Source organism: Coregonus lavaretus (assembly GCF_964263955.1).
Source record: "Coregonus lavaretus genome assembly, chromosome: 8".
Lineage (NCBI taxonomy): Eukaryota > Metazoa > Chordata > Actinopteri > Salmoniformes > Salmonidae > Coregonus > Coregonus lavaretus.
Genome location: NC_139995.1, coordinates 52,558,514 through 52,579,659, shown reverse-complemented (window position 1 = coordinate 52,579,659; position 21,146 = coordinate 52,558,514). Strand labels below are relative to the sequence as shown.

Here is a 21,146-nt window from a genome sequence, read left to right as displayed (position 1 = left end):
TTTTATATTTTAGATTCTTCAAAGTAGCCACCCTTTGACTTGATGACAGCTTTGCACACTCTTGGCATTCTCTCAACCAGCTTCACCTGGAATGCTTTTCCAACAGTCTATGAAGGAGTTCCCACATACGCTGAGCACTTGTTGGCTGCTTTTCCGTCACTCTGTGGTCCAACTCATCCCAAACCATCTCAATTGGGTTGAGGTCTGATGATTGTGGAGGCCAGGTCATCTGATGCAGTACTCCATCACTCTCCTTCTTGGTCAAATAGCCCTTACACAGCCTGGAGGTATGTTTTGGGTCATTGTCCTGTTGAAAAACAAATGTTAGTCCCACTAAGCGCAAACCAAATGAGATGGCGTATCGCTGCAGAATGCTGTGGTAGCAATGCTGTTTAAGTGTGCCTTGAATTGAAAATAAATCACAGACAGTGTTACCAGCAAAGCACCCCCACACCATAACACCTCCTCCTCCATGCTTCACGGTGGGACCCACACATGCGGAGATCATCCATTCACCTACTCTTTGTCTCACAAAGACACGGCGGTTGGAAACAAGAATCTCAAATTTGGACTCATCAGACCAAAGGACATATTTCCACCGGTCTAATGTCCATTGCTCGTGTTTCTTGGCCCAAGCAAGTCTCCTCTTCTTATTGGTGTCCTTTAGTAGTGGTTTCTTTGCAGCAATTTGACCATGAATGCCTGATTCACGCAGTCTCCTCTGAACAGTTGATGTTGAGATGTATCTATTACTTGAACTCCGTGAAGCATTTATTTGGGCTGCAATTTCTGAGGCTGGTAACTCTACTTAACTTATCCTCTGTAGCAGAGGTAACCCTGGGTCTTCCTTTCCTGTGGCGGTCCCCATGAGAGCCAGTTTCATCATAGCGCTTGATGGTTTTTACAACTGCACTTGAAGAAAAGTTCAAAGTTCTTGAAATGTTCTGGATTGTCATGTCTTAAAGTAATGATGGACTGTCGTTTCTCTTTGCTTATTTGATTTGTTCTTGCCATAAAATGGACTTGGTATTTTATCAAATAGGGCTATCTTCTGTATACCAACCCTAACCTGTCACAACACAACTGATTGGCTAAAATGCATTAAGAAGGAAAGAAATTCCACAATTTAACTTTTAACAAGGCACACCTGTTAATTGAAATGCATTCCAGGTGCCTACCTCATGAAGCTGGTTGAGAGAATGCCAAGAGTGTGCAAAGCTGTCATCAAGGCAAACGGTGGCTACTTTGAAGAATCTCAAATACAAAATATATTTTGATTTGTTTAACGCTTTTTTCATTACTACATGATTCCATATGTGTTATTTCATAGTTTTGATGTCTTCACTATTTTTCTACAATGTAGAAAACAGTAAATAAAGAAAACCCTGGAATGAGTAGGTGTGTCCAAACTTTTGACTAGTACTGTACTTAAACTGTATACTATGTACTCATTGTTGCATACTATTTAGCACATACCGTTTAGTAAAAAGTATGCAGTATGCCACGGCCTCAACGCAGTAGCGACTCTTGACTGGCTGACTAGGTGGGGCGGGGCCAAGTGCGGGTGGATTTTTCCAAATTCAACAGACGTGCATCGCATTAACCAGCCTGATAATAGCTCATTTCCAATTCGATTAATTTCTCCAAACTCTGAATAGAATTGGAATGGAGTTATAGGCCTACTCAGGCTGGTTATAGGCAGACTATCACATTCAACCTCTTAACGTAGCCCATATAGCCCATCTATCCTTTTTTTAAAAAGGACTGAAGACAGAAACAGATAATTTGGTTATATTTCAACAATCCATATGTTCAAATCAAAAGGCCTGATTAACATGACATCAATAACGCAGCCATATCCCGAGTCCCCGGTGCGACACGTTCAGAAATAAAAAATATGGTTTAGTATTTAATTTAAAAGCTCTGACAAATGCCAAGAGAACAATAAACACTTTTCAATGAGAAAATAGAAATCCACTATGGGTAAAACATTTTAAAATACTTTGGTGTAAAACAAAAAGTTATATGATGAAACACATCATTTTAAGCAGACCAAAAACGACTTAGCCTACATTTGAACACCACCGCAGAAGCTTTGATATTCGGAAAAGTAGTTAAGTAGCCTAGTTTTGTTGTTTGGCTACTTGAAGAGAACTAGGGCCTATCACTCGCAGCCCCACCTCTTCCAATGCATTGTGGACAAGTGTGCATCGAATTCTACTAGATTTAGAGCCGAAATGAGTTTAACATCCTGGCATTTAAACCATACTCGATTTTCGAAAATTCACATACTCCATTTTCGCATACAGAGAATGCGTTATGCGCGATTACGTTGTTTTCGGTTATTTGTTGATTTCGGTAGTGCATCCCCATATCTAATTGATCAGCTGTTGTCAAAACCAAAAAGAGTATGACATCCAGCATTTAAAGTACAGTGAGGGAAAAAAGTATTTGATCCCCTGCTGATTTTGTACGTTTGCCCACTGACAAAGAAATGATCAGTCTATAATTTTAATGGTAGGTTTATTTGAACAGTGAGAGACAGAATAACAACAACAAAATCCAGAAAAACACATGTCAAAAATGTTATAAATTGATTTGCATTTTAATGAGGGAAATAAGTATTTGACCCCCTCTCAATCAGAAAGATTTCTGGCTCCCAGGTGTCTTTTATGCAGGTAACGAGCTGATATTAGGAGCACACTCTTAAAAGGAGTGCTCCTAATCTCAGTTTGTTACCTGTATAAAAGACACCTGTCCACAGAAGCAATCAATCAATCAGATTCCAAACTCTCCACCATGGCCAAGACCAAAGAGCTCTCCAAGGATGTCAGGGACAAGATTATAGACCTACACAAGGCTGGAATGGGCTACAAGACCACCATGGCCAAGACCAAAGAGCTCTCCAAGGATGTCAGGGACAAGATTATAGACCTACACAAGGCTGGAATGGGCTACAAGACCATCGCCAAGCAGCTTGGTGAGAAGGTGACAACAGAAGAACTGTCAATCTCCCTCGGCCTGGGGCTCCATGCAAGATCTCACCTCGTGGAGTTGCAATGATCATGAGAATGGTGAGGAATCAGCCCAGAACTACACGGAAGGATCTTGTCAATGATCTCAAGGCAGCTGGGACCATAGTCACCAAGAAAACAATTGGTAACACACTACGCCGTGAAGGACTGAAATCCTGCAGCACCCGCAAGGTCCCCCTGCTCAAGAAACACATGTACAGGCCCGTCTGAAGTTTGCCAGTGAACATCTGAATGATTCAGAGGAGAACTGGGTGAAAGTGTTGTGGTCAGATGAGACCAAAATCGAGCTCTTTGGCATCAACTCAACTCGCCGTGTTTGGAGGAAGAGGAATGCTGCCTATGACCCCAAGAACACCATCCCCACCGTCAAACATGGAGGTGGAAACATTATGCTTTGGGGGTGTTTTTCTGCTAAGGACAGGACAACTTCACTGCATCACAGGGACGATGGATTGGGCCCTCAGCCAGGGCATTGAAAATGGGTCGTGGATGGGTATTCCAGCATGACAACGACCCAAAACACACGGCCAAGGCAACAAAGGAGTGGCTCAAGAAGAAGCACATTAAGGTCCTGGAGTGGCCTAGCCAGTCTCCAGACCTTAATCCCATAGAAAATCTGTGGAGGGAGCTGAAGGTTCGAGTTGCCAAACGTCAGCCTCGAAACCTTAATGACTTGGAGAAGATCTGCAAAGAGGACTGGAACAAAATCCCTCCTGAGATGTGTGCGGTGGTGTTCAAATGTAGACTAAGTCGTTTTTGGTCTGCTTAAAATTACAAAATCGTACAAAATCAGCAGGGGATCAAATACTTTTTTCCCCTCACTGTAGGCTTGGGCGGTATACCGTTTACCGGTGTCACGATCGTCGTTAAGAGAGGAGGACCAAGGCGCAGCGTTGAATGCGAACATATTTATTTATATAATGATCACACGATCAAAAACAACAAAACCGATGACGTGACAGTCAATGGTCAAACACAAACCAACACGAACAAGAAACCACAATGAATGAATGCCTAACGGCTATCTAAGTATGACTCCCAATCAGAGACAACGAGCTACAGCCGTCTCCGATTGGGAGCCACCCTGGCCAACATAGAATTACAACAACTAGAACCAACACACATGAAAACTCACACCCTGGCTCAACATACTAGAGTCCCCAGAGCCAGGGCGTGACAGTACCCCCCCCCCCCCCCTAAACCAAATACCACAGGGGAGGGACCGGGTGGGCACTCCGCCTTGGCGGCGGATCCGGCTCCGGGCATGATCCCCACTCGCTCTCTAACCCCCCAAAGTACCCCTGGTCCGGTCTGGCCCTGCTGACCGGAGCTGGACTACACACTGGTGGAGCGGATTGCTCTAGCTCCGGCGTGAAGCAGCTGACCCGTGCTGAACCAGGAACCAGTGGAACAGGCACGGGCTGTGCCGGGCTGACGAAACGCACCCCTGACTTGGTGCGGGGCGCAGGAACGGGCCGAACCGGGCTGACGAAACGCACCATTGACTTGGTGCGGGGAGCAGGAACGGGCCGAGCCGGGCTGACGAAGCGCACCACTGTCTTGGTGCGGGGAGCAGGAACGGGCCGAGCCGGGCTGACGAAGCGCACCACTGACTTGGTGCGGGGGGCAGGAACGGGCCGAGCCGGGCTGACGAAGCGCACCACTGACTTGGTGCGGGGAGCAGGAACGGGCCGAGCCGGGCTGACGAAGCGCACCACTGACTTGGTGCGGGGAGCAGGAACGGGCCGAGCCGGGCTGACGAAGCGCACCACTGACTTGGTGCGGGGAGCAGGAACAGGCCGAGCCGGGCTGACGAAGCGCACCACTGACTTGGTGCGGGGAGCAGGAACAGGCCGAGCCGGGCTGACGAAGCGCACCACTGACTTGGTGCGGGGAGCAGGAACGGGCCGAGCCGGGCTGACGAAGCGCACCACTGACTTGGTGCGGGGAGCAGGAACAGGCCGGACCGTACTGGGGACACACACCACTGGTCCTACGCAGGGTTCTGGAATGGGCCGGACCGGACTGGTAACACACCCCAGTACCTCTCGCCGTGCCTCTACACCTTCCATCCCCTCTTCGACCAGTGGCCCCCGTAACCTGGCGGCCTCCTCTGCCAACCCGCTGGGCTGCTCTGCCGCGGTCTCCTGCTGGCCCGTCGTCCACGGCGTTAGCCCCCCCCTAAACATTTTCTGGGCGTCTCTCCTACCCGTGGACCAGGTCTCCATGTCCCTCGCCAGCCTTTCGCCCTTCTGCTTCCATGTCAATCCCTTCTCCTCCTCACCCGGCTTGACCCAGTCGAGGAGGCGAAGGAGATCTGCTAGAGATCTCCCTGGCGATGGCTCCTGGACACGCTGCTTGGTCCAGTCTTGGTGGTTTCTTCTGTCAGGATCGTCGTTAAGAGAGGAGGACCAAGGCGCAGCGTTGAATGCGAACATATTTATTTATATAATGATCACACAATCAAAAACAACAAAACCGATGACGTGACAGTCAATGGTCAAACACGAACAAGAAACCACAATGAATGAATGCCTAACGGCTACCTAAGTATGACTCCCAATCAGAGACAACGAGCTACAGCCGTCTCCGATTGGGAGCCACCCTGGCCAACATAGAATTACAACAACTAGAACCAACACACATGAAAACTCACACCCTGGCTCAACATACTAGAGTCCCCAGAGCCAGGGCGTGACAACCGGGGTATTTGGAAAAGGCACGGGAAGGTTTTTCAATACCGTCAAAACAATTCATTTGAAGTTTTTCAATAAATGTGAATATTTGTAGATACATTTTAAGTAAATACCTGCAGTCAACTTGTGCAACAAGTTAGGAGATAAAGCAGATTACGTTCTTAATTTCAACCGTCACATTATTTTCCATTATGAAGCTTACCGTAGTTCCCCAGAACAGTTGAGCCAGTCACGTGTTTGTTGGTAAATAGCACAACGGGAGACGGCGGGAGCTGGTGAGTCCATAGCGTTCTATATTTATTGGAGAGTCTGTTGTGCAGCGCACATGAGGTGATGAAGTTACACTTTTACGCAATTCACTACTAAATGTTTGCCATCAGATATCTTATAATGGCTTTCTGCCAGAAGTCAAAGACCTCTGGATGAGTTGTCTATACAACTGCCATTTGTTCCCTGTACTTCCTACTAGCGTTTTCTTTCTCCTCTGTTCTTCTCCTCTCTGCTCCGTGTACACATGCATGCTTTTCTGAAGGAAGAACAGCATCACAACTTTGTTCATTTGCACAATTTCTCTCGTTCACTTTCGCTTGTAAGATGTCCACACTCATTGAAAATGACATTCGGAACCTACTAGCTATGCTTGTATAACGTCATGAGCTGGATTTGCCTGTCTTAGCAATTAGTTTATGTTAGCTAAATGCTAATGAGTGAAAACTGTAATTTCGCTATTAGTTTGGCCCAAAAAAATGTGCATTCTGGTAATAGAGGCCCAATGGGCTTTTCTTGCGTTTTTAGCGCCCCCTTGTGTGCTATGCCGGTAATACTGTAAATCCCAGGATAAGAGAAGGGCGGTATGACAAAATGAAAATCTGGATACCTCCCAAGACTAAATTAAAGTATACTCCATATTCAAAATGTCGTATAATATTCAACTTTATTTTTTCGCATACTCAAGCGGCCTACTATTTAGGACGTAAGTATGGGTAATCGGACACGGCCACTCACACACTTCATTCTGCCGCTACACAAATGCACACAATCATGTACATTTTACATTTCAGTCATTTAGCAGATGCTCTAATCCAGAGCGATTTTTTTCCCCATATACACTGCTGCTACTCTGTTTATCATATATACTGATGCCTATACGTACAGTGCCTTCAGAAAGTATTCACACCCCTTTACCTCTTCCAAATTTGGTGGTGTTACAAAGTGGGATTAAAATGGATTTGTCATTTTTTTGTCCACGATCTACAAAATACTCCAATGTTAAAGTGTAAGAAAAAAATTTACATTTGTAAAATATATGCAGTACCAGTCAAATGTTTGGACACACCTACTCATTCAACGGTTTGTCTTTATTTGCTACTATTTTCTACATTGTAGAATAATAGTGAAGACATCAAAACTATGAAATAACACATATGGAATCATGTACTAACCAAAAAAGTGTTAAACAAATCAAAACATATTTTATATTTGAGATTGTTCAAAGTAGCCACCCTTTGCCTTGATGACAGCTTTGCACACTCTTGGCCTTCTCTCAACCAGCTTCATGAGGTAGTCACCTGGAATGCATTTCAATTAACAGGTGTGCCTTGTTAAAAGTTAATTTGTGGGATTTATTTCCTTCTTAATGCATTTGAGACAATCAGTTGTGTTGTGACAAGGTAGGGTTGGTATACAGAAGATAGCCCTATTTGGTAAAATACCAAGTCCATATAATGGCAAGAACAGCTCAAATAAGCAAAGAGAAACGACAGTCCATCATTATTTTCAAAATACCAAAAGCATCCCCGTATGATGCATTTTGCATCATTCGATGCTGCATTTTGCATTATATCATGCAAAATGCATTATACGGGGATGATTTCTAAATTTTGAAAGTTACATATCTTGAAAACTTCGATTGCTGACAAGCAAAACATTTTGGAAATATGTCAACAATGGACTAATGAAACAAATACCAAAATGCAGTTTTTGGGTGGAATCTTCCTTTAAGCACATTTTTACTCCTGAACTTATTTAGGCTTGCCATAACAAAGGGGTTGACTATTTATTGACTCAAAACATTTCAGCATTACATTTTGTATTCGTTTGTAAATATTTCAAAAAAACATAATTCCACTTTGACATTATGGGGTATAGTGTGTAGGCCAGAAACAGCAAAAAAATCACAATTTAATCAATTTTAAATTCAGGCTTTAACACAACAAAATATGGAAAATGGAAAAGGGTGTGAATACTTTCTGAAGTCACTGTATCCTACCCCTACCACTCCAGTATCTCTGCACATTGTAAATAAGGTATTGGCACTGACCCTGGAACTGACTGTATATAGCTACTGACCCTGGAACTGACTGTATATAGCTACTGACCCTGGAACTGACTGTTTATAACTACTGACCCTGGAACTGACTGTATATAGCTACTGACCCCTGGAACTGACTGTATATAGCTACTGACCCTGGAACTGACTGTATATAGCTACTGACCCTGGAACTGACTGTATATAGCTACTGACCCTGGAACTGTCCCTGTATATAGCTACTGACCCTGGAACTGTCCCTGTATATAGCTACTGACCCTGGAACTGACTGTATATAGCTACTGACCCTGGAACTGACTGTATATAGCTACTGACCCTGGAACTGTCCCTGTATATAGCTACTGACCCTGGAACTGACTGTATATAGCTACTGACCCTGGAACTGACTGTATATAGCTACTGACCCTGGAACTGACTGTATATAGCTACTGACCCTGGAACTGACTGTATATAGCTACTGACCCTGGAACTGACTGTATATAGCTACTGACCCTGGAACTGACTGTATATAGCTACTGACACTGGAACTGACTGTATATAGCTACTGACCCTGGAACTGACTGTATATAGCTACTGACACTGGAACTGACTGTATATAGCTACTGACCCTGGAACTGACCCTGTATATAGCTACTGACCCTGGAACTGACTGTATATAGCTAGTATCTAGGGTCCTATACATTAGTGCACACACCGTAGCAAAACATTTTGCAAAGGAAAGCAAGCCTTACTAATTGGATACACTTGGGGAAGGTCCCTCAGAGTGATGAAGAAATCCATGAGGAATGACGCGTGCGCACATGCACCGTACCTGTGTTTGCCATTCATCTCCAGGCCCACCACAGGACAGATGAACATGGCACAGTGCATGTCCTCGTAGCGGTCCCCTTTGGTGTTCCTCCTCTCACCTTCCCAGGCTGGGTTGTCAGTCAGGTTCAGCTCCTTTACATCCTGTGGCAGGACACACACACCATAATATTAAGGGTTATTATTTCATTTGATTCACTTTAGATAATGCAATGATATTAGGGCTGGGAATTGCCAGGGACCTCACAAGAAGATATTATCACGATACTTAAGTGCCGATACGATATGTATTGCGATTCTCACGATTCTATATGTATTGTAATTCGGTACTGCGATTTTATTGCGATGTGATGTTCCAAACATATTTCTCACTATACAAGAGAGAGCAGGAGAAAATGAGTTTTGATCAGTCAGGGAAATAAAAGTGCAGGAAACATGTCGGCTCACTATTTCAAAAGAAGATGTAGAACAAGACATAGGATGAAAAATACCGGAGTTGTGGCGCAGGTACAGCCGACTAGCGCTAGCTACAGTAGGAAAAAAGTATTACAAAAAAATAAAAAATACAGTTTTCTTTATTTACAAATCGATACTTAGAGTGAAATATATTGCAATGTAACTGTATAGAATTTTTTCCCCAATCACTCAATGATTGAAAGCATGGATAATTACCATACCTTAATGCCACGAAGGTGTGATACAACCTCGCTGTTGGGTCTATCTGCAGATTTATCCAGAAGGTACTCAATCACGGCATCTTTGTTATAAAGTCTGTAAACAAGAATAACATTTTGATTACGGAATACAGGTGTGATAGAACTATCTAATAGACCTTTTTTGACAAAAATTCTTGAACTGTTAATTTTTTGACCACTTCCTGTTGCGTGGTGCAAGTTTTTTTTATTTTATTTTAGTGTGTGCCGTCAACAAGTTGTATCTAGCTCTCCTTAGCCTCTCCTCTTTTTATGTTCCCAAAATTTGTAATTCGCACTCCGACCTGTGAAATTCAGCAATCTGCCACAAAGCATCTAGTCTGCCGGAAAGCTACAACAAGAAGAAGTTGTTTAGCTAGCTTTAGATACTAAGTTTAGCTAAGGATCGAGTGCTGTGTTGTTGGGGTTCGTTGAAACAGGACAACGTGCGTGGATCACTGCTATGAAGGTCTGGCTACATTTCACTTCAGGTAACGTGAATGTGTTATTTGTCTAGCTAATCTGTTTGCAAGGGAAGAGTATTTAGGCACTGTTTAGAGCTATTGCTTTATCTCCTTGGTCCCGTCGAGAGGAGCAACATTGAAAGAGAACTTTACAGATGTCAGCTAGATGATTGATGCATTCATTCTACCATTTAAGACATTTATTATTGTGAGCACCGATTTATTTAATTAGCCAAATTATTTGTCTTCTAGGACAAGAAGTTATGACTGAAGATACCCTACAGGCCTAGCCTAGGCCCATTTGACTAGACAAGTTAACAAAAACACGTAATGCGGTTGCTAAGCTAATCGTCACGCAATACCTTCTCAAAGTCGGGGTATGAGTCGAAACCTGCCTATTTCCCTCAAAAGTACTTAATGTCACGATTCCAAAGCTATACGATATTACAGAGAACAAAGTTAATTATATAAAATATCGGAAATTATTTGTAATGTTGTACTTCTTGTTGACAAAATTCATGTTACTGTTGGGTTTTGAGCTAGCGCCCAATTGACTTCCATTCACTCCTTGAAGGAGAGCAATGAACGTTCATACGATTCCAATATCAAGAAACTGATTAAACAGCATGATCATTACACAGGTCCACCTTGTGCTGGGGACAATAAAAGGCCACTCTAAAATGTGCAGTTTTGTCACACAACACAATGCCACAGATGTCTCAAGTTTTGAGGGAGCGCGCAATTGGCATGCTGACAGCAGAAATGTCTACCAGAGCTGTTGCCAGAGAATTTAATGTTCATTTCTCTACCATAAGCCATCTCCAACATCGTTTTAGAGAATTTGGCAGTACGTCCAACCTGCCTCTCTACCACAGACCACGTGTAACCACACCAGCCCAGGACCTCCACATCCGGCTTCTTCACCTGCGGGATCATCTGAGACCAGCTGATGAAAACTGAGGAGTATTTCTGTCTGTAAAAAGCCCTTTTGTGGGGAAAAACTCATTCTGATTGGCTGGGCCTGGCCCCCAAGTGGGTAGGCCTGGCTCCGAAGTGGGTGGGCCTACGCATTCACAGTCATGTGAAATCCATAGATTAGGGCCTAGTGAATTTATTTCAATTGACAGATTTCCTTATATGAACTGTAACTCAGTAAAATCGTTTAAATTGTTCTGTTTATATTTTTGTTCAGTATAAATACATAACGGTGTCATACCAGGTATATGACTTGTACACAACAACAACAACAACCTGATGAAAATAATCCTCACCTTCCCAGATCACAAGCAACAATAGGGCGCCGGAGTTTCTCCGTGCTGAGAGCACAGTACTTCCACCGAGCAGCAAGCTCTGCATTTATGTCAACCTTGAGTGGAGAGATTCACACTTTCAACTTAGTTCATGCCCACTGCTGTTCCGTTGTATTTGGTTATATCTTAAATAATTTGTAACTAGCTAAGTAACGTCAGTGATAGGGGACAGCCAAGGGAGGAATTGTTGCAGCAACTCTGTGATTTAAATGCAGGTCCACTGCGCTACCACCTGTACCATAAAGCTCCTTATTAACTAGCGTAGCTAGTTACACAGCCATGTCAAAGCGTCTCATCAACTATGTTGATGGTTTCTTATTTCTGAAACTAACATAACAGGCTAGCTAGCTAGCGGACTTTACGTGAGCATGGCGAGTTAGCAAGCGAACTAACTGATTAATAAAAACAAGCTAAACGGTTACATGTATGTATCTAACATTAGGGTAGTTTGGGCGTACTAACGCGTCAGTTTTATTTAACAAAACATCCGTTAGCTAACGTGTCGGCCAGCTAGCAACCTAACGTTAACTAGCTAGTTTAAGCTAGCTAGCTATAACTCATACCTTCTCAACTTTCTTTGGGCCTTTCACCAACTCATGCCTTTTAGGAATAGTTCCACCATCACATCCCATTTTGACAAATAGCACAAAAAGTTATTTATTGGAATGGCCTCTGTTGCTCCGAGAAAAACCAAACAGTTTGGTTGTAAACAAACAAAGATATTCCAAGAACGTCTATCTATGTTCCATTAATTTGGATGTCGCACTCTAGTGTTCAGAAATATAGGTTTGCCTGTTCAAATAGTTTCCAGTAATGACCACCAGGGAGCAGCATTTTTTATCCAGAGCGACTTACAAATTGGTGCATTCAACTTATGATAGCCAGTGGGACAACCACCTTTTTGTTTTTTTATGGGGGGTGGGGGAAGAAGGATTACTTTATACTATTCCAGGTATTCCTTAAAGAGGTATGGTTTCAAAAGTCTCCGGAAGGTGGTCAGTGACTCCGCTATCCTGGCGTCGTGGGGGAGCTTGTTCCACCATTGGGGTGCCAGAGCAGCGAATAGCTTTGACTGGGCTGAGCGGGAACTGTGCTTCCGTAGAGGTAGGGGAGCTAGCAGGCCAGAGGTGGATGAACGTAGTGCCCTCGTTTGGGTGTAGGGTCTGATCAGAGCCTGAAGGTAAGGAGGTGCCGTTCCCCTCACAGCTCCGTAGGCAAGCACCATGGTCTTGTAGTAGATGCGAGCCTCAACTGGAAGCCAGTGGAGTGTGCGGAGGAGCGGGGTGACATGAGAGAACTTGGGAAGGTTGAACACCAGACGGGCTGCAGCGTTCTGGATAAATTGAAGGGGTTTAATGGCACAGGCAGGGAGCCCAGCCAACAGCGAGTTGCAGTAATCCAGACGGGAGATTACAAGTGCCTGGATTAGGACCTGTGCCGTTTTCTGTGTAAGGTAGGGTCGTACTCTGCGAATGTTGTAGAGCATGAACCTGCAGGATCGGGTCACCGCTTTGATGTTAGCGGAGAACGACAGGGTATTGTCCAGGGTCACGCCAAGGTTCTTTGCACTCTGGGAGGAGGACACAATGGAGTTGTCAACCGTGATGGCGAGATCATGCGGCCCTCTGTAGCTCAGCTGGTAGAGCACAGCGCTTGTAACGCCAAGGTAGTGGGTTCTATCCCCGGGACCACCCATACAGAAAAAATTTATGCACGCATGACTGTAAGTCGCTTTGGATAAAAGCGTCTGCTAAATGGCATATTATATTATCATATAGGTTTTTGCTACAACTTCAACTAGTTCAAACACTTTGTCAAGAGGAAATTAGACCAAAATTAGATGAATAGCTGTGCTATTGTTAAAAAAATGAATTTTAGTTGATATTATTTTCAAAAGTATGTTGTAAGAATTGGTAATATCTTGTAGGCTTCTTTCTTGCACTTTAATTACATTGACATTTTAGTCATTTAGCAGACGCTCTTATCCAGAGCGACTTACAGTTAGTGAGTGCATAAAAAAATGTCATACTGGCCCCTGTGGGAATCGAACCCACAACCCTGCCGTTGCAAGCACCATGCTCTACCAACTGAGCTACACGACAATACGTGTTCCCAATAGAATGCTCAGTTCAATGAATCCCAAATAAACAAATTAATACTAATATTTCATCATGTCACTTCTAACTCAATACTTAGAACTTTACAGATCTCGAGCATTCGATTGTAATTAGAAAAATGACATTTCCTGAAGAGAATTTGGTGTGCTTGCTCTTTTTGAGGTGTTTTTCATGGTAATTAAAGAAGTGGGAGTGGTAGGTACGGCAGTAGTAATGGTAGTAATAGGGTTTTCATAGGCTATGGGTTAGTCATAGTGACCTATTTTGGGATGGTTTGTAGGTCTGGAGTGATTATAGTGGGTTATAGTGGGCTAGTAGTAATAGTAGTGGTAGTAGTTGTGAGTGTAGCAGTAGTGGTGGTGGTAGTAGTAGTAGTAGTGGTAGTCACTGACAAGCGTCAGTTGTCAGAGCAGCTTACTGATCACTGCACCTGTACACAGTCTTTCTGAAATTAGCCCACCCAACTACCTCATCCCCATATTGTTATTTATTTTGCTAATTTGCACCCCAGTATCTATATTTGCACATCATCTTTTGCACATCTATCATTCCAGTGTTAATACGAAATTGTAACTACAGTGAGGGAAAAAAGTATTTGATCCCCTGCTGATTTTGTACGTTTGCCCACTGACAAAGACATGATCAGTCTATAATTTTAATGGTAGGTTTATTTGAACAGTGAGAGACAGAATAACAACAAAAAGATCCAGAAAAACGCATGTCAAAAATGTTATAAATTGATTTGCATTTTAATGAGGGAAATAAGTATTTGACCCCTCTGCAAAACATGACTTAGTACTTGGTGGCAAAACCCTTGTTGGCAATCAGAGGTCAGACGTTTCTTGTAGTTGGCCACCAGGTTTGCACACATCTCAAGAGAGATTTTGTCCCACACCTATTTGCAGATCTTCTCCAAGTCATTAAGGTTTCGAGCCTGACGTTTGGTAACTCAAACCTTCAGCTCCCTCCACAGATTTTCTATGGGATTAAGGTCTGGAGACTGGCTAGGCCACTCCAGGACCTTAATGTGCTGCTTCTTGAGCCACTCCTTTGTTGCCTTGGCCGTGTGTTTTGGGTCATTGTCATGCTGGAATACCCATCAACGACCCATTTTCAATGCCCTGGCTGAGGGAAATCACCCAAGATTTGACGGTACATGGCCCCGTCCATCGTCCCTTTGATGCAGTGAAGTTGTCCTGTCCCCTTAGCAGAAAAACACCCCCAAAGCATAATGTTTCCACCTCCATGTTTGACGGTGGGGATGGTGTTCTTGGGGTCATAGGCAGCATTCCTCCTCCTCCAAACACGGCGAGTTGAGTTGATGCCAAAGAGCTCGATTTTGGTCTCATCTGACCACAACACTTTCACCCAGTTCTCCTCTGAATCATTCAGATGTTCATTGGCAAACTTCATACGGCCCTGTATATGTGCTTTCTTGAGCAGGGGGACCTTGCGGGCGCTGCAGGATTTCAGTACTTCACGGCATAGTGTTTTACCAACTGTTTTCTTGGTGACTATGGTCCCAGCTGCCTTGAGATCATTGACAAGATCCTCCCGTGTAGTTCTGGGCTGCTTCCTCACCGTTCTCATGATCATTGCAACTCCACGAGGTGAGATCTTGCATGGAGCCCCAGGCTGAGGGAGATTGACAGGTCTTTTGTGTTTCTTCCATTTACGAATAATCGCACCAGCTGTTGTCACCTTCTCACCAAGCTGCTTGGCAATGGTCTTGTAGCCCATTCCAGCCTTGTGTAGGTCTACAATCTTGGCCCTGACATCCTTGGAGAGCTCTTTGGTCTTGGCCATGGTGGAGAGTTTGGAATCTGATTGATTGATTGCTTCTGTGGACAGGTGTCTTTTATACAGGTAACAAACTGAGATTAGGAGCACTCCCTTTAAGAGTGTGCTCCTAATCTCAGCTCGTTACCTGTATAAAAGACACCTGGGAGCCAGAAATCTTTCTGATTGAGAGGTGGTCAAATACTTATTTCCCTCATTTAAATGCAAATCAATTTATAAAATTTTTGACATGCGTTTTTATGGATTTTTTTGTTGTTATTCTGTCTCTCACTGTTCAAATAAACCTACCATTAAAATTATAGACTGATAATTTCTTTGTCAGTGGGCAAACGTACAAAATCAGCAGGGGATCAAATACTTTTTTCCCTCACTGTACTTTAAATGCTGGATGTCATACTCTTTTTGGTTTTGACAACAGCTGATCAATTAGATATGGGGATGCACTACCGAAATCAACAAATAACCGGAAACAACGTAATCGCGCATAACGTATGCGAAAATGGAGTATGTGAATTTTCTGTATTTTGCACTGTATTTTGCACTATGGCCTATTTATTGCCTTACCTCCATAACTTACTACATTCGCTGTCATGCCCTGGCTCTGGGGACTATTAAATGTTGAGCCAGGGTGTGGATTTCCTATTGTTTAGTTTTCTAGGTTTGTGTTCTAGTTCATGTATATCTATGTTGGCCAGGGTGGTTCCCAATCAGAGGCAGCTGTAGCTTGTTGTCTCTGATTGGGGACCATAATTAGGCAGCCTGTTTGGCACTGTTATTTTGTGGGATCTTGATCCGAAAGGTTTGTGTTATGACCTAGGACTTCACGTATCGTTTGGTTTGTTGTTTTGGTTCGTGTTGTGTACACTAAATAAAGTATGTACGCCTATCACGCTGCGCCTTGGTCCGCCTCATCATGTAACGATCGTGACAGAAGATCCCACCACGACTGGATCAAGCAGTGTGAAGAGGAGAGAGGATGGACTTGGGAGGAGAAGAGTGAGAGTCTGGCGAGAGCCATGGAGGCCATGTTCACGGGGGAGAGACAAGCCCAAAACATTTTTAGGGGGGGGCTCACGCCGTGGACGACGAGGCAGCGGGAGGCCATGATAGAGCGGTTCAGCAGGTTAGCAGAGGAGGCCGCCAGGTTACGGAGGCCACTGGTCACGAGGGAGAAGGAGAGTGTGGAGGCACGGCGAGAGGAACTGGTTAGGCAGCAGAGGGAGCGGAGGTTTATGAGGAAACCCAGTCCCGCTCCTCGCACCAAGCAAGTGGTGTGTGTCACCAGTCCGGTCCGGCCCGTTCCTGATTCCCGCACAAGGCCAGTGGTGTGTGTTCCCAGTACGGTCAGGCCCGTTCCTGCTCCCCGCACTAAGCCTGTGGTGCGCGTCGCCAGCCCGGTCCGGCCTGTTCCTGCTCCCCGCACCAAGCCAGTGGTGCGCGTCGCCAGCCCGGTCCGGCCTGTTCCTGCTCCCCGCACCAAGCCAATGGTGCGCGTCGTCAGCCCGGTCCGGCCCGTTCCTGCTCCCCGCACCAAGCCAGTGGTGCGCGTCGCCAGCCCGGTCCGGCCTGTTCCTGCTCCCCGCACCAAGCCAATGGTGCGCGTCGTCAGACCGGTCCGGCCCGTTCCTGCTCCCCGCACCAAGCCAGTGGTGCGCGTCGCCAGCCCGGTCCGGCCCGTTCCTGCTCCCCGCACCAAGCCAATGGTGCGCGTCGTCAGCCCGGTCCGGCCCGTTCCTGCTCCCCGCACCAAGCCAATGGTGCGCGTCGTCAGCCCGGTCCGGCCCGTTCCTGCTCCCCGCACCAAGCAAATGGTGCGCGTCGTCAGCCCGGTCCGGCCCGTTCCTGCTCCCCGCACCAAGCCAGTGGTGCGCGTCGCCAGCCCGGTCCGGCCCGTTCCTGCTCCCCGCACCAAGCCAGTGGTGCGCGTCTTCAGTCCGGCACGGTCCGTGCCTGTTCCACCGGTGCCTGGTCCGGCACCGGTCAGCTGCTCCACACCGGAGCCAGAGCAATCCGCTCCACCGGTGTCCAGTCCAGCTCCGGCCAGCGGGGCCAGACCAGACCAGGGGCGCTACGGAGGGGTAGAGATAGAGTGGTGGTCACACCCGGAGCCGGATCCGCCTCCGAGGCAGAATGCCCACCCGGCCCCTCCCCTATTGTGTTTGGTTGGCGTGGTCGCAGTCCGCGTCTTTGGTGGGGGGGGGGGGGGGGGGGGTACTGTCACGCCCTGGCTCTGGGGACTATTAAATGTTGAGCCAGGGTGTGGATTTCCTATTGTTTAGTTTTCTAGGTTTGTGTTCTAGTTTGTGTATATCTATGTTGGCCAGGGTGGTTCCCAATCAGAGGCAGCTGTAGCTTGTTGTCTCTGATTGGGGACCATACTTAGGCAGCCTGTTTGGCACTGTTATTTTGTGGGATCTTGATCCGAAAGGTTTGTGTTATGACCTAGGACTTCACGTATCGTTTGGTTTGTTGTTTTGGTTCGTGTTGTGTACACTAAATAAAGTATGTATGCCTATCACGCTGCGCCTTGGTCCACCTCATCATGTAACGATCGTGACATTCGCACACACTGTATATATATTTTCTGTTGTATTTTTGACTTTATGTGTTGTTTACCCCATATGTAACTCTGTGTTGTTGTTTTTATCGCACTGCTTTGCTTTATCTTGGCCAGGTCGCAGTTGTAAATGAGAACTTGTTCTCAACTGGCTTACCTGGTTAAATAAAGGTTAAATAAAAATAAAAATAAATTAGTAGTGGTATTAGTAGCGACTGTGGTAAATTGTAGTATAAAGCATTATTGAAGCAATCTAAGTTGAGTCAGTCTGTACACCCTGGACCAGAGCTAGTTAATGAGGACCAGAGCTAGACCAATGCTACTAGCTACAGGTTGGACTAGAGCAGGACCAGCGCTAGTACCGACCAGAGCTAGCTAGTTACTAGCTATGTCCTGGACCAGAGCTAGTTAGTGCTTACCAGAGCTAGTACCGACCAGAGCTAGCTAGTTACTAGCTATGTCCTGGACCAGAGCTAGTTAGTGCTTACCAGAGCTAGTACCGACCAGAGCTAGCTAGTTACTAGCTATGTCCTGGACCAGAGCTAGTTAGTGCTTACCAGAGCTAGTACCGACCAGAGCTAGCTAGTTACTAGCTATGTCCTGGACCAGAGCTAGTTAGTGCTTACCAGAGCTAGTACCGACCAGAGCTAGCTAGTTACTAGCTATGTCCTGGACCAGAGCTAGTTAGTGCTTACCAGAGCTAGTACCGACCAGAGCTAGCTAGTTACTAGCTATGTCCTGGACCAGAGCTAGACAGTGCTTACCAGAGCTAGTGCGGACCAGAGCTAGCTATGGACTAGCTACACCCTGGACCAGAGCTAGTGGTAATGGTAGTCACAGCAGTAGTAATGGTAGTAGTAGTAATTGTAGTAACATGGTTGTCATAGGCTATGGGTTAGTTATAGTGAGTTATTTTCGGGTGGTTTGTAGGTGTGGAGTTATTATAGCGGGTTATACAGAAGTTGGTTAGTATAGTTGGCTAGAGTGAGTACTACAGAATGTGTTTTTAAGCTCTATAAATGTTTTAGTTTGAACATTCTGAAAGTTCTGTGGCAGGGATTTCAGTTTGGAATGTTGAAGCCTGCATTCCACCATTGAAATGAATGGGGATACAACAAGCTTTATAGTTTATGAATGGGAGCGAAAAGCTTTGTTGAAGCAATCTATGTTGAGTGAGTCTGCACGTTTGAACTTTGGATTGGTGTTTGTAACAGAAACGGTTCAACAGCAGTGGCAAATCCACATTTTGCCTTTTGAAGTCTTTGCAGCTTTTAAGCCCGCATTCCGTCACTGAAAGCAAAAAGGTCAATCGTCAGAATGAAAATTATACCATGACATTCGAGGGCGGGGAGTCTCTAACTTTCCATGGGCTTGCGCCATAACATTGTTTTATGGCCCTGATAGTAAAGACATGTCATTTAATAGTAAAAATGTATTACCTTTTAATGTGGCATGAACACACCCAGTCATGATATTTTCACTGGAATTTCCCCATGCTTAAGTTTAAGGTCAGAATGTGCTCAGAGGGGCGCGCTGGTGAGCAGAAACATGTGAAGACGCGTATTCTCGGTGCTCCTGACTAGGGCGAACAATTTACTATTAATACTTCACCAACACCTCCCCTACCACGTTAATTTTGTAACATTTAATCAGGAATTAAACCCAATTCAGTAATTTGGCAATTTCTTCCTGACATTTTTGGCCTTTTCATTGTAAAATGTCGAAACACAAGGGCCACGAGTCACAAAAGAGCAGGCCTCTGCTAAAACCTCGGGCTCACCGGACACTGACATGGACTCTGACCCCTAACTTAGCCAAGATAATGGCGGCTATCAGTAAGTCTGAACAGACTGTGCTGGCTAAGGTGGGGTCACTATCCACTGACCTATCCGCATAAATAGCCACCCTCGCCACCGAGGTCAACACAAAGATTGACTCCGTTAAAGAAGACTTGGCGAAACAGGACACCCGATCATAGCCTGCTGATGGAAAAACGTATGTGTTATGGCTTTACCCCCGATGGACCTCCGCCCGAATCGGGCTCCCGCAGTAGTGCTGCTCTGACCAGCCTATCAATTCCCCATGAGCTGGGGCAGCAATCAGGGCATTGGGTACAATTGGGTCGTCCCTCTCCACCAGGTCCACGGGGACGAACTGCCGGGACAGCGCGTCAGGTTTGGTGTTCTTCAACCCCGGATGGTATGAGATGGTGAACCGGAACCTGGTGAAGAACAACGCCCACCTGGTCTGGCGCGAGTTTAGCCTCTTGGCCCCCTGAATGTAGGCTAAGTTCTTGTGGTCAGTCCATACGACGAATGGATGGGCGGCCCCCTCAAGCCAATGCCTCCACTCCCTAGCGCAAACTTGACTGCTAGCAGCTCACGGTTCCCCACGTCGTAATTCTGCTCCACCGGGGACAGCCGATGGGAGAAAAACACGCAGGGGTGAGTCTTACCGTCCGTGAGGTACCGCTGGGACAGGATTGCTCCCATCGCAACGTCTGAAGCATCCACCTCCACAATGAACGGCAGGGACGGATCAGGATGCCCGAGGACCGGGGCCAATGTAAAGCGGCACTTAAGCGCATCAAATGCGTTCCCCGATTCCGGGGTCCAGGTGAAGGAGGGCTGTCAGGGGAGCGGCTAGGGAGCTAACATTGCGAATAAATCGCCTATAAAAGTTAGCAAATCAAAAAACTTTTGTAGTTGCTTGAGGGATTAGGGCTGGGGCCAATCCAGTACCGCACTGACCTTGGCTGGGTCCATCCGTAGGTCCCCCTGGATGACGATGAACCCCAGGAAGGAGACTGTCTCTGTGAGGAACACACACTTCTCCGCCTTGATGTAGAGCTGGTGACGGAGAAGGCGTATGAGGACCTGCCGAACGTGCTGCTGGTGTTCACTCATGTCCTTCGAAAATATTAGGATGTTATCCAAATACACGAAGATGCTGTAGTCGAGGAGGTCCCGGAGCACGTCATTGACCAATGCCTGGAACATCGCAGGCGCGTTGGCTAGACCGAACGGCATGACTTGGTACTCGTAATGCCCACTGGGTGTGTTAAAAGCCATCTTCCACTTGTCCCCCTCCCGAATCCTCACCAGGTTGTAGGCATTACGTAAGTCCAGCTTGGTGAAGACCCGGGCTCCCTGCAACGACTCGAATTCCATCGTCATCAGGGGGAGTGGGTAGCAGTTCTTAACCCTGATGTCGTTGAGCGCCCGGTAATCAATGCACGTCCGCTGCCCACCGTCCTATTTCCCCACGAAGAAGAAGCCCACGCCCGTGGGTGAGGTAGAGGGATGGATGTGACCCTCGACGAGTGCCTCGTCAATATAC

At 45.9% G+C, this 21,146-nt stretch overlaps 1 protein-coding gene across 1 annotated transcript; it reads right to left on the bottom strand.

Annotated features, from left to right (window-relative positions):
- Positions 1-6,695: 6,695 nt before the first annotated feature.
- On the bottom strand, positions 6,696-12,107 carry LOC311133812 (replication termination factor 2-like). Its single transcript, XM_084167390.1, has 5 exons — positions 11,897-12,107; positions 11,295-11,389; positions 9,545-9,638; positions 8,872-9,011; positions 6,696-7,299 (listed from the first exon to the last, which is right to left on the bottom strand). The coding sequence occupies exons 1-5, from the start codon at positions 11,963-11,965 to the stop codon at positions 7,296-7,298; spliced, it is 402 nt and encodes a 133-aa protein (XP_084023516.1). The 5' UTR covers positions 11,966-12,107; the 3' UTR covers positions 6,696-7,295.
- Positions 12,108-21,146: the final 9,039 nt, after the last annotated feature.